We start from the raw sequence: 14274 nt of genomic DNA on the forward strand, positions 1-14274 counted from the left end.
TATACCACAATAACACTAGTAAAAAATTAGGTGCAATGACTACATGGTGTCAGATAAAACAGATTTCACAGAAGGAACTTTTCTAGAAACAAAGAGGTTCATTTCATAATGAAAAAGGAATGAATTCATCAAAAGTATCTAAGAAGTCTCAATGTGTATGAACTTAATTATAGAGCTTCAAATTACATGAAACCAAATTTGAGAGAACTGAACGGATCAAGATCCACAGTCCAAGCTGCATATTTTGACAACCATCTCAAAACCAGAAGTAAAATGAAACTTGATAAGGACAAAAAAGACTTGAACAACACCATCTTCCAACTTGCTTCACTGACATTTACATAACACTCCATTCTGCAGCTTCAGCCTATATGCACAACATTTTCAAGAACACACAGATTTGGATAGATTAGGATTTGGATAGATTCTGAGGCATAAAATGAATGTTAATCAATTAAGAAAGTAAAAACCATAACAGAATTAGAATTTTAAAACCATAACAGAATTAGAAATCAGTAACACAAAGATGTATTTTAAAACCATAACAGAATTAGAAATCAGTAACACAAAGATGTCTGGAAAATCCTCAAATTTTGGAAACTAAACAACACTCTCAATAATTTATAGGTTATAAAAATCACAAGAGAAATTAGAAAACATTTTGAATTTAACAAAAATGAAAACACAGCAAAGCAAAATTGTGGAATACAGCTAAAGTATGTTCAGAGAGAAATTTATAACACTGTACTCATATTAGTAAAGAATTAATCTTCTTCCCATCACTACAACCAACACTCTACACTCTACACCACTGATTCTCAAAGTGTGGTCCCTGGACCAACAGAATAAACATCACTTGGGCCCTACCCATAGCTACTGAATCAAACTTTGTCAGTGAAGCCCAACAACCTCTTTTTGAACAAGCTCTCCTGGTGATTCTGATGCATACTAAAGTTTGTGAACCACTTTCTAAAATAGAACCATCCTCATCTGAGCCATCAAAATGGTCTACACCTCCACTCTTCACAATGCAGTTAGATCTTCAGAAAGAAAGAAGAGTCTGATAATATCATATACTTTCCTTATTCTTTTACTTTTTTAAAAAATATTTTTTAGTTATAGATGGACACAATACTTTTATTTTATTTATTTATTTTTATGTGGTGATAAGGATCAAACCCAGGGCCTCACATGTGCTAGGTGAGCACTCTACCATTGAGCAGCAACCCCAGCCCTCTACTCTCTTCTTTAAGAGCAATGAGAAGCCACTGAAAGTATATATAAACTTCTTAGCATTGTTTACAAGGACATGCACAACCTATTGCTTTACTTTTCCCCAGTCCTCACTGTACTGAACAGTACTCTTCTCCAATCTAGGCACACCGTTCATGTCTTAGCCCTTTAACCTGTCAAGAAACCCACACATAAGCACTGTTTCACACAAAATCCCCCTTTGTGGAAGTTCATTCCTATCCTCCTGGTTCTCTACCACTTGATCTAGTTAATTCACCCTCTACAGCTGCGCTTCACCAGCATTTCCTTAGGGCAGTCTTCCCTCACTCCTGTAACTTAACAATGCTCAATATTATACTAACATACAAATCATTTACTAATTACTACTAATTACATCCTAAATACTAATTTATTATACCATTTACTAATTGAGAATTTAACAGATTTATGAAATCATGTACTCAATGTCTGTCTCTCCAAATAAATGTAAACCAGGAGGGCAGGAACTACACATTGTTTTGTGGCCCAGGATTCCCCATGTGTCTAGGATACTGTCTGACATAGTATGCTAGACATCTTTGAATGAATACATTAATAGAGTAAATAGAAAAGACTTTTAAAATTTAGCTTTCTTGGGGCTGGGGATGTGGCTCAAGCAGTAGCGCGCTCGCCTGGCATGCGTGCGGCCCGGGTTCGATCCTCAGCACCACATACCAACAAAGATGTTGTGTCCGCCGAAAAACTAAAAAATAAATATTAAAAAATTCTCTCTCTCTCTCTCTCTCTCTAAAAAAAAAAAAAATTTAGCTTTCTATGTTTGTTATAACACAGAAACAAAGAAGGAAACAAATGAATTTCCAGGTGGCCTATAACAAAAAAAGCCTAGGTTCACTTTAAAAGAAAACAAACACAAGAAAAGTGAAAAGTGGTAAGGTGAAACCATTAACACATCTACTCTGCTCTTTTTAAAAATAATTAATCTATAGGTGAATTTACTAGGCTTAATATTATGATAACTACAGAATTTTCAGCCCCACAATGATGAAAACTGTCTATTGCCCCCCCCCCCAAAAAAAATGAGGGGAAGAAATGGTGATCTGAACTGAACTACAGATTTTGAATTCTTGAGAGGAGAAACAGAGAAGAACACACCTACAGTACCAACTGCTGCAGAAGTTGAGGATCTCCTGAACCTATGAGTTCAAGACTGTGTCTCAATAAATAAATGAGAGAGAGAGAGAGAGAGAGAGAGAGAATATGAGAATATAGAATTAAGACTTAAAGGGGGAGAAAGGAAGAAGACTTGGATGTTGAAGCAGGTGGGAAGCAATGAAATCAATCTCTTTCTAATAGGTGATAGCTGCTGGCTAAGGTAGATGAGTGACCCTTGAACTTACCTCAGATATAGAAAGCAGATCTGGAGGCTGCAGGGAGAGAATAAAGATTTACAAAATAGAATAAATCTGGCCCTCATAGCTCCCCTGGTACCACTCTGCTGGATAAAGATAAATATTGTCCCCAAGAGACAAAACAAAACAAAACAACTAATATGGCAAATAATTGTCTTGTGCTGGGAAAGGGAGTAGATGGGGTATTGGGGAGGAACAGGATAGAATAATCTTAATGTATTTTTAAAGACAATATATAACTCATTTTTTTCTAGTCATCTCATATCAAAATTGTAGTGATATAAACACGAGTTAGCAGTTTTCTTATGCAATGTGTCGGGTACTAAATATTTTAGATTTTGTGAACTTTAGATCTCTGTTGGAACTTCACAATTCAGATTTTTAGCACAAGTAGAGCAACAGTTTTATTAGTACTCTAATAAAACTTTTTTGTAAAAGAAAAAAAAATAGGCCATGGACTAGACCACTTAATTTAGAAAATTAAATCTATGTTAGAAAATAGTTCTATACTTTGTAATCACTACTAGTATGGTGAATCAACCAGATTACCTTTCTTCAAGTTGTACTAATTACGTTACCAAAGCAAAACCAACTTGAAATGTTTAGAGTGGTTCTTACGTTTCTCTAATATCTAACTCAATGTCTGGTAAATCAAAAGAAAAAGTATTCAATGATTGTTGAATAAACTGAATGGTTTCCTATGAAAGATATGTGATATTTAGTAAAACAGGATACCTTAAAAACAGGGTAATGTTGACAAAGCAATGGAATACAAAATGTTCAAGAAATTTCCTTAAAACCCCATCAAGACAAAGATGATCAAAGTAGCTGTTTTATATTTTAATGGCATTATGGCAAAAGTTACAAACTTTTCAAAGCCTACAACTCTCCTGAGGAAATTATAATAGAGAAAAATTCAATTGCAAACAGAATAGATTTTAATTAAAATACCTAATTAGAATACTTAAAAAAGTTTTAATAGTTTTAGTTATGACAATGACACTTTTATATGAAGTCCACATAAAAGATATGTTGATGAATTAATTTTATATTCAAATATCTTCATTTACTGAGTTAAGACTATGGCTACATATTTGAGGAGAAACCAATTGATCTTATGTTTCTCTAAATTCACAGTCAGCTATTTTCTCTTGGTTTGTACTACAGACAGTAAGACGTTCTAAACTTTCAGCTATCACAGCTCTCCCTCTCTTAAAATGAAAAAAAAAATTAATAAGGAAAAATAAAACAATGATCAGAATCTGATCATTCCTTTGAATGCAGAATGTTAATTTATGTACAAAAGGACCAAATCCAGTATATAAATCAATTTATATTTTGATAGTCATTTATATTCTTTCTGGAAGTATAATGATAAAAACAGAGAAACTTAGTAGGAAATTATATATAGCAGTGTTTCCAGTTGTTTCCCCAACTGCTCTATGGCATACAAAAATTTGTGATACATAAAAAAAAGTTTGGGAAATACAAACTAACAATGCTAACAGGGCACTGGAAATCAGTAAGAAATGGATCTTATCCCATCTTGAACTGCTATACACAAAGCATCTTGGGGAGCTAGTGTCCCCTAAAATCCATCTTTGGGATTTTTGTGAAGTAAACTAGATTAAGGTGACTGTGAATCATCTAGAAATATTTTTCTATCAAAATTAGAGTATCATTTACTCTGTGCTTCATAATTTTTTCTATTAAATAACAATTATGATGTTGAATAACAGTACAGGAAGAAACTCCAAATTTTATACAATAATGTCTTAAGAATATTTTGTCCAATAGGTTGCTTGTACCATACAAATTTAAAGGAACATCTGTGTTCAATTTTCAGTAAATGTGGTAAAATGTTCATAAGCAGGACTGGAGAAGGAGATATGGTCATTCTTGATTTTGTGTATTTGGAGTATGGTGCTTAATGCCCATCAGTTATATACCTGTGTGAAAACCAAATTATGATTGGAAAAATGGATATTCAGTCTTTCTGTGGGCAGAATACAAAAGGAGAAGCTGACAAACTGAACAATTTTTTTCATAATCATCTTAGAATCTAATTCAAAGTAGCAATTAAATTCTGAATATTTATAAGAAAACGTAGCATTTTACATGAGCACTTTTAGTTTATTGCAATTTCAAGTCCATGTTGGGTTATTTAGTCTTAAAGATTTTCTCATGGGTGTCCAAAATCAGTTTATTTACTTCCAAATACTTACCAATTAGAAAAAGGCACATGTTTACTTGAGTGACTTAAAAGATACTGATACTAAAAAAGGTCTTTGTTATTATTTTCAATAATCATGTTTAATTTTAGGTCAGTATCACATCAAAAATGTGAAACTGACTAACTTCTCCTATTTCTGTCCTCTATCCCCAAATCTGTATTTTGTGCTACTATTAGAAAAGATAATCTAGAACTCAATTCTGATCATGTAGCTCCTCACTACTCAAGGAATGAAGGTTATATTCTTTTTTTTTTTTTAAAGAGAGAGAATTTTTAATATTTAATTTTAGTTCTCGGCGGACACAACATCTTTGTTGGTATGTGGTGCTGAGGATCGAACCCGGGCCGCACGCATGCCAGGCGAGCGCGCTACCGCTTGAGCCACATCCCCAGCCCCGGTTATATTCTTGACTCGACCTCTTTGTCCTTCTGTTATACCCACATGGCAAACCCAACTATTCTTATACCTACAGGACCTCCCACTAGGGTCCAAGTTTATATCCTTGCAGCTGAGATAAAACCCACACAGACATACAATGCTGTATTTCTCAAGAGAGTTTATTTCAAACTCTATCCATATTTCCCAACACCCAATTCTCCCATACTTACTATTAGAGCACCTCTAAAGGCCTAGCAGATGAACTCTAATATCTCAACATTCTATTAATTACTGATTTACTTCCCTACATATCATTCCCATTATTCTCTCAAGAGAAAAGTGAACCTTCTGGCCAGGACTAATCTCCAGCAATGCCCCAGGTCCTCTCCCTGGTAATCAACTTGGTGGTGTCTCTTCTTTCCTACTGCTTGCCATCACATTTTTGAATAGTCAACCTTTTCCCCATTGGCTTTTTCCCAGTGACCCCCTAAACATTTTTTTTTAAACCCACCTCCAATACCATCTTACTCCAGTAACCTTTCTATCTCCTCTCCATTTATAGCCATTTATATTTTTTTTGTGCTAATTTTCTTCATTTCTTCTTTCTCCATTTAATTATAAAGCTCTGAATTAGACTTTGGGGTTCTGCTAAATCAACTAAGCTAATCCCTTGATTCAGTGAAACTGCTTCAGTCTCATCTCAACAACTCACATTCCCTTCTTAAAACATTTCCCTTTAACTCTCTCTAGGATTTCCTCCTTTACTTCTTAACTATTCTCCTTACTCTCCTTTCGCATACATCTTTTTTTCTTCCCTTCACACTTGGAGCTCTGAGATCCTAGGTTCTTTTACTATTACACTCAGTAATGTCTTCTAATGATGTAACTTAAATTTTTCTGACTCCAGATTTTCCAGGCCTCTTTCCTAACCCACAACACCTGCTTCCCAAATGTCATTTCTTGGATATTGCACTAGATACTTCAAATCTCTTATGTCTAAAACTGAATCCTCTGAGGGTTCTCTTATATCTATCTCACTTAATGTTGATCTCCCTAGATGATCAAAATAAGAACCTAGATGCTATCCTTTATTTCTCTACTCTGTAAAACATTCTATTTTACTTCACAGATCTTTCTCAAATTTATTCTTTTCCATTACTCCTACTATTAGGGATTCAAACATTTTTTTTCATTAACTAATGTTAACCTCAAAATTTGGAACATGTTTTCCTCAGTAGCTTTTTCTTTTATCATTCCCCACTCTCAAACTCAACCAATCCATGATTCCTATTTTATATCTCAGCTCTGATAAATCACTCAATTCTCCAAAAAGCCTACTCTCTTGTATCACCTAAATTTTCCACAAGCAGCTTACTCTGCCTGAAAACCTCCTTCTACCAGCTTTTCATATTTGGGCATCCTTTGTTTCCACTTATGTGATAACGTATAAATCTTTGCATTCTGTTTTCCTTACATGTTCCTACAGTTCACCTCTCTCTGGTCATGAGACCCATCCTCCTACTGGGACTGGCTATTCAGTTTTCTCTCCCCCATGAGACAGTAAGCTCAAAAAGAACAAAAACCATGACTAACCATTGTATTCCCTTAAAACATGCAATATCCTGCTAAAGTCATGAAGTACACTCCATTTATTGGATAAATAAATATTCTGGGTCTTGTTTTCTCACTTAGGGAAAATTCCAAACCTTCCATAGTGACTAAAAGTGTATTCCAGGCATTCATTAAATATTTGTTAAACTAAGAATAGGATGGAATTTCATTTTTCTTTCTCCTCTCCATGTCTATGCTTGATAAAGAGCAGTACAAACGTGGTAAAATAGAAATCTAAAAACTCCTATGTATTAAACTATATCTGAACAGTTAATAAAATGCATAAAATAAGACATTCATGGTAGAAACAAAACTTTTCACCAACAGAAATATTTCAAAATTCATTATATACATTATCCTAGGAAATTTTCTAGAAAAGTCCCATTGTTAAAATTTTATCTATTAAGTTTTCATTTGCTATTATTCTACAAAGAAGAAAATCACACATAAAACTAGTAATGATCTTTAGTGTCATTCCCAAAAGTTCAAAAAGAAGTATGGAATACCAACAATAATGAGAAAAAAATAATATTATAAAAAAACACTTAAAACTCAGATAGATATAACGAATATTGCCATAAATACAACCATATAAAAATAATGTCCTTGTTGATTAAAAAAAGAATGTTAAAAAATAAAAAGGAAAGTTATCAGTAAAAGATAAATAAAATTTTAAGCAGAACAGGAATTAGTAATAGTAATTTTTAAAATAAGATGAAAAACAATTTTTTTTAAATACCCCAAAAGAACTTTGAAATTAATTTCAAAAAGTCATAATTAGACAGCTTCAATCTTACTTCTTTAGGATGGGATCATATTTAGTGGGGTAAAAATCAGATTAAAATGAATTATATATAAAATAATTAGGAAGATACAATGCTTAAGAGGCTGAAAGGATAAAATACGGTTCTGTTGTAAAGTGAATTAAAGTAAATTACCTTTGGTAAACTATAACAGCATGAAATGAGGATGATATAGAAAAATTAAACTTTACACTTTATTCTTCATAAAAATACACACATTTTTAGGTGAATTATAAGCTTCTTCTAAAAATCACCAATCAGGTTTTTTCCCTGACATGGTATTTTCTATAATGTCATTTTTAGTTACTTTGAGGACAAGAAACAAAGATCATTCTCTCAATTTTGATTTATTTTTCCTAATGGAGATCTTATTTTGACTATCTTTGACATTTTAATCACTGTATGTTAAATATTTGAAATTTTAATCAATACATACTAGATATTACTGAAAAAGGTATTTTAAAGTTACTCAGTTAAATAAATGAATTTTTAGGCCCATAAAAATCATTAACCTATTAAAGAATTTAATTCTTCTTTTAATAATTTTAATATAAGACCCATACTACTTATTTTAGCTTTTAAAAAAGTTTTAAGTAGGTAATCAGAAAAAAAGCAACCAATACTTCCTCAACCCCAAAACACACCACTAAAATATACAATGTAAAGTATTCTTAAATTTCCAAATGTAGCCTGGAATTCTTTCATGGCAAATAAGTCATCAGTAAACATTCACATACTTCTAAATATCCTGCATTGTCCAGCACTTATTAATAAGCAGAGATGAAAATGGTCATATTGGCAACTAGTGTCCCTATCATACTTGTGCTAGGTTCCAAAGGTCCAAAGGTGCCCTGAAGCACCAATATCAGGTCAGTATAACTGAATAAGGAATATATTACTTGTTCAAGTGATTTGTTTGTATTCTCAATGTAGCATGAATCCTAACATGCATATGACTCTTCCTCTCTTACTAGGCTGTGGAAAGAACTTCTCATCTTTCTATTAGTGAAAATGAGCTCAATGTCTGATATACAACAAGTTTGCTAATTTATTGAAAAATATTGTTCCTATATTTTTAAAACAAGCAGTCTTAAATAAAGTAAGTTCCAAAACAGTACCAAATGGCATAACAACTTGATGGTGAATTGGAGACTGGTAGCCTAGGATTACAATACATTATAATCAACAAGAGTTTTTACTTTATCCTGCAAGATCTAATAGCTGTTATTTATTAAGAGAATATATATATATTAACATACACTGTAGCAAATTTTTAGTTATATGGTCATATTAATCTGGCAAACTGGTTTCTGATTTTATATTAGATCAAAAGCAAAAGTAGACAATATAACTTTTCTACTAATAATATATTGTAAAGAAGCTTCTATGTCTCTACTAAATATATCTGTATGTGCTTGAAATCCCAGGTATATCATTAATGGGGGAAATGCATTGAAACATTTGGCAGCACCTAACTTCATGAGTTTCATACTAGGTGCCAAGAAATTAGGTTGTCCAAGTATTTTAGAAACAAATTAGAATGGAATCTGCTGTTTCTTTTCTACCTGCTAATTTCACACTTTACTCAAGGCACCTAAAATGAAACTTTAAAATTAAGGAGAGAAAAACTTACCTAGTTGGGATTTTGAAAAATAGTTTGCCATTTGTCCACTGTTGTAAGACTGTCGTTTATGTCTTTTTGTTGACAATTCTGTGGTCTTCCATGATGGTCTTTTTCTTTTGTTCAGTTTGCTAAGAACTTGAGAACTATCAGAAGGATTCTTGTCAAAATTAACACATTTACTTAACTTACTGTTGCCAAGTTGGTCAGCAAATTTATCAGGTAAGGGACTATTTGCTTTAGTATTTTCTATTTCTTTAGCTTGCTTTTTAAAATAATTTTGCCTAGCAGAATGGGATCTTAAAGTACTGCACTTTGATTCATCTACATGTGTCAGATGTTTACTTCCACTATCAACAGATTCAGGAGAGTAAATGATTGTATTTAGCTTAAAAGTATTTCTGTGTTCAAGATAATTGATCTTCCTCAAAAATATTCTACAATCTTTCAAGGTTTTTGACCTCCAATTATTTGGACATACATTTCCTAGTCTCTTTTCAAAATCTCTTTGGCTGCAGTTTGTTCCATTCTCCTTTGCTTCTGACTGAAACTTATTCTCTAAACTAGCATGTGTTTTGAAGTCAGGCATTGCCACCTTCTCTTGCAAAAAGTCATCCCTGATCTCAGGTGGCAAAATACACTGATCACCTACTGCGCTTTTTCCTCTGAGTGGGATGTCAGCATTTGTTCTCCCCTCAGTCTTATTTAAAAACTGGTTCTGGCAGAAAAATCTTAAGTTCCTCCTTTTAGAGTTCCAATCAACTGTTCCAAGATTGTGCAGCTTTCCCTCTCTTCTCCACCTTTCATGGTGCAACCTCTTAAACTCAGTCCTTTTCAATCTAGCTAGTGTTAAATTACTTTTCACATTTAAGAGTGGAGAACTAACCATCTTATGCAGTATATGCAACTTCCCTGATTTTGAAGGAGAAGAGAGTGCAAATTTTTTAAAGTGCTTTCTAAAGGGGTTGGTATTAAAATCACAATATTTGGCCCCTAATTTAATTCCCTTGGTATTTATTACTTCCAAAGGATTCCGAGCATTTGCTTTTCTAACTAGTGAAAGAGACTGTGTTTCTGTTGACTGCATAAACCAGGTACACAGTTCATTCAAATCATACTTTTTCTGAAAAAGCATTTTTACAGGTGAAACTTCAAGTTCTAAAAGACAAGTCTCCAATGGCTTGGCTACTTTGAAATTATTGTTTTCAATGTATTCTTTCTTTTTATGAGCAAAACTTTCAGCTTCATCTCCACTTACTCGCACCCAAGCATTTGTAATTTGCTCAAATCTATTGTTTAATTCCTCTAATAAGGAATCGCTTGAAGTAGAAGTAGCCCACCACCTGAGCAAAGAGTTTGATGAAATTATAGGGTCCAAGGATACTTCAGAAATGGGCATTAATTTGTTATCTTCCAAACACTGTTTTGCTTTCTTTGCATGTCTAGTTCCTGGGTTATCTTTGGAACTTATTTTTATCCTTGACTGGGCATGTTTTTTCTTCTGATTTTTGCCTTTCTGCATATGGGGTTTATATGATTTATGAAGCAGAGGATTTCTATAAATAAGTGAGCTAGAAGATGCTAATGAATGCAAGAAATGCAGAGATGGTTTTCTGTTCCTAATAGAATGTCTCAAAGGTAGAGTAGCGACCATACTTTTTGATCCATTTTTAAATATGTCAGTTTCAGTGTGCCTTGTTTTATCCATATTATTGCATTCTTGGTCATGCATTTCTTCAGGCAGAGATTTTTCTAATATATTCTCCTGTTCTAAAGGAGGTAAGCAGCTGCTAATACTTACTTCTCTTTCCTGAGGTGAAACTCTATTAATAGTCACAGATATGCCAGAGATTTTAACTTTTGCAGGTCTACCAGGTTTCCTAATTATTGCCAAAGGTTTCTGATTTGGTCGAATAATGTTCTTAGGAGGCTGAGGTACCACACACTTGTTCTTGACAGGTCTAACATGCTCAAAGCCAGACCCCAAGGCCTCTCCTTGAGCAGTCAAACTTGATACAGCACTTACTCTTCTACTCAAGTCAATTTCATGTTCTCTAGTATTTCTAAGACTGTTATATTCAGTGGGAAAATCATCAACATTATTGTTTAATGACATAATATTGCTGTTTACACTTCCTTCGGAAACATGCCTTTTAGTTCTTCTTGACCTTCCATAAATAACAGTTACAGTAATACTCTTTTTATAAATACCCTCTTTTACTTCCGATATGAGAGATTCTGGGCTCTTCCTCTCAGCACTAAAGGATTCATTTTGGCAAATGGTGATGTCTGTTTGATCAGTTTTAGGTTTTGGCGGTCTTCCAATTGGTCGTTTAATCTGTTTCACAACTTGGGGACCTATTTTTTTAGGTCTACCTGGTTTTCTTTTAAAAGACGAATCAACAGCACTGCTTGAATTTCCCTTAGATTCTTCTTGTGGCTTATCCCTATTCAGATCATCTGTAAACACTGCAGAAGATTCTGCAGGTTCTTTTACACAATTGCATTTGTTTAGTTCTCTTTGAAGAGTATCAGTATCATGATTAAAATTGTAATTTTCAAACCTAGCATTTGGGATATCCTCATTTGCTTCTGTGTTTTTTCCAATTACGTGATGCGTTACATGTTTCTCGGAAGGAATATCAGCATTTGATTGTGAGGTACCAACTGAGGTCAATGTATATTTGACTCCTTCACTACTTTTAATCTCTGATAAAAACATGAGTTTGATAGGACTAGAATAGTTAGAAAAAGAAGAGCTTTCAATACCTTCACACTTTATTGGTACATTTTCAAAACCAGAAATCAAACTATCTGTATCTAAAATAGAAGACTTTTTCTGATTATCAAGTCTTTTGTTATTCAAGTCCATTGGAGGTATCTGCGGACTTTGGATAACACTGCTTAATGACACTGCAGATTTTGATAAACCCTGCCCTTGGCATGTCATTCTGCTTAAAATAGGAGTCTTCTCTCGCTCAACATTTTGGTCTTTATCATCAATTTCTATCAATTTCTTAGAAACTTTATATCCTTCTGATAACGGCCCATTATTCCAAGACTTTTTGGCCATACTTATTGTATCTTCCAAACGCTCCACGACAACTTGTAAATTCGAATTCATTGCAATCTTGCTTAGATCTATATTCTGTGAGTTTTCAACCTGAATATTTTTCACTGCATCTTTTTTATGTGTGGAATCAGACACTCTTTTGGCCTTAGGGGATTTTTTGAAAACATAATTGTTCGTTACATATATAGAATACCACCCTGGAGGTACAATATTTCGTTTAGTTCTGTTCAAAAGTCCACTTCTCAAAGGAGTTTGAGTACTCTCTAATTTTGGATTCTCCCCGTTACTTTTTCCAGCTGAAAATTTCTCCTGTGATTTTCTTATGCTTATTTTATCTGCTAAAGTTGTTTTATTAAAGTTTTCTGAAATTTCATCAAAAGCCGAGTTAGTTTCTATACTATGAAGAGGTAGTTGCAATGACTGAAGAGTATAATTTGGTGGACATGTTTCTGCATGATTTTTATCTTGAAAGCATTTAGAATTTTGTAAAGGCAGCACTTGGCAATGATGCAATTCTTCCTTGTCTGATGAAAATATCTCATCATTGTGCATCAATTTCCTTGAATTTTTTTCATTGTATTTTTTCCTCATAAAATTTCCATCAAGACTAGCAAGTTCTCTTTTGATCTGTAAAGACTGCCTTCTAATGATTGGTGAATCAGGAGAGTTATGCATTGCAAGTAAAGTTTGTTGACGCTTTCGAAATCTTGTCTGAATAATTTTATTTTCTACCTTTTTATCATGTTGACTGAGTAATTCCATAAAACTATAATCACTGGCCTTTGCATTATGCAAGAGAGATGTTATTAAATTTCCCAATTTAAAATCATTATCTGTATTACAATCATTGCTAGATAATTTTACAAGATTTGTAATATCTGTGGTTTCTATTGATTTTAATTTTTCATTAATGCGATCCATTAAATCTTGAAAAATTACAGCAGTTTCACCTTTTTCATAATTTGGAGTACAATTACCACTGGCATCCGAGAATAAAGAATCAGAGTTACTGGATTTTTTAGTTTTATGTATTTTGACTTCATGGTCACCCTTGTTGCTGCTTATTTCTGCTGGTGTTAGAGATGGAGGCTGGTTAGTACTTGCTTCAAGTTTGTTATTTTCTAAGGCTGAAAGCTCTGAGATGACATCTTTCAGTTTTTCAAACCCTTCAGTCTGCACAGGTGATAACGGTGGGGGTGAGGGACTTCGAGATCTACACACATCTTTAAGATTGACTGAAAGATCACATACTTCCCTTGACAAAAGAGGACCATGAAAGGCTGATTTTGTAGAGTGAATGTTTGGTAACAGTCCAGAACAGCACCTGTGAGAATTGTAAGTATCTGCAATTCCTCTATTCATTACTGTTGTAATGTGTTCAATAGTTATAGTTTGGCAAGATAAACAATGTAATTCCTTAATACAGACTGGCAGAGGCACCAAACCTGGGCTTTGTCTTTCATTTGGTAAACACCCTCTTTCTGCCAGTCTATATTCACAACTACAGAACAGACCATGTAAATCATCTTCAAATAGAGGCTTTTGAGATTCTGAAGACACAGCACATGATGTATTACAACAGCAAAGAGAAGTAGCATTCTGCTCTTGGACTAGAAATTTCAACATAGCCAAAACTTGTTGCTGGTGATGTATGCACAAAGATTCCAAAACTTTGCTTAATGCTGATTTTCCTTTTTCCATTTTAGTAGCTTCCTCTGATTTTGCATCAACAGTTGAACTAAAAATAAAAATCAAACAAAAAAATGAATTACAGCAAAAACACTACGATAAGGAGTTATAATTTTGACAGAGTTTGAATAAGATATTTTGGTACTGCTGGACTCCTTCCTGACACCTACAGAGCTGCAATAATGACATCTTGATTATTGTTTAGCAAAAATATAAGGAAGCA

General features: G+C 33.5%; 1 protein-coding gene across 5 annotated transcripts in view; it reads right to left on the bottom strand.

The window, feature by feature from the left end:
• The window catches only part of LCORL (ligand dependent nuclear receptor corepressor like), a 161333-nt gene that overhangs the window by 10574 nt on the left and 136485 nt on the right, over positions 1–14274 (bottom strand). For 3 of the 5 annotated variants that reach the window (XM_081303257.1, XM_081303259.1, XM_081303260.1), the window contains one exon: positions 8337–14100. The exons of 1 other annotated variant lie outside the window; for it this stretch is intronic. In XM_081303257.1, coding sequence (XP_081159383.1) covers positions 9282–14100 — 4819 coding nt within the window. In that variant the 3' untranslated portion in view covers positions 8337–9281. Of the gene's footprint in view, positions 1–8336; positions 14101–14274 lie in introns of those variants that run through there. One more of the 5 variants, XM_081303258.1, reaches the window with a different exon arrangement.

Source organism: Spermophilus citellus (genome assembly GCF_964194105.1).
Source record: "Spermophilus citellus genome assembly, chromosome: 8".
Lineage (NCBI taxonomy): Eukaryota > Metazoa > Chordata > Mammalia > Rodentia > Sciuridae > Spermophilus > Spermophilus citellus.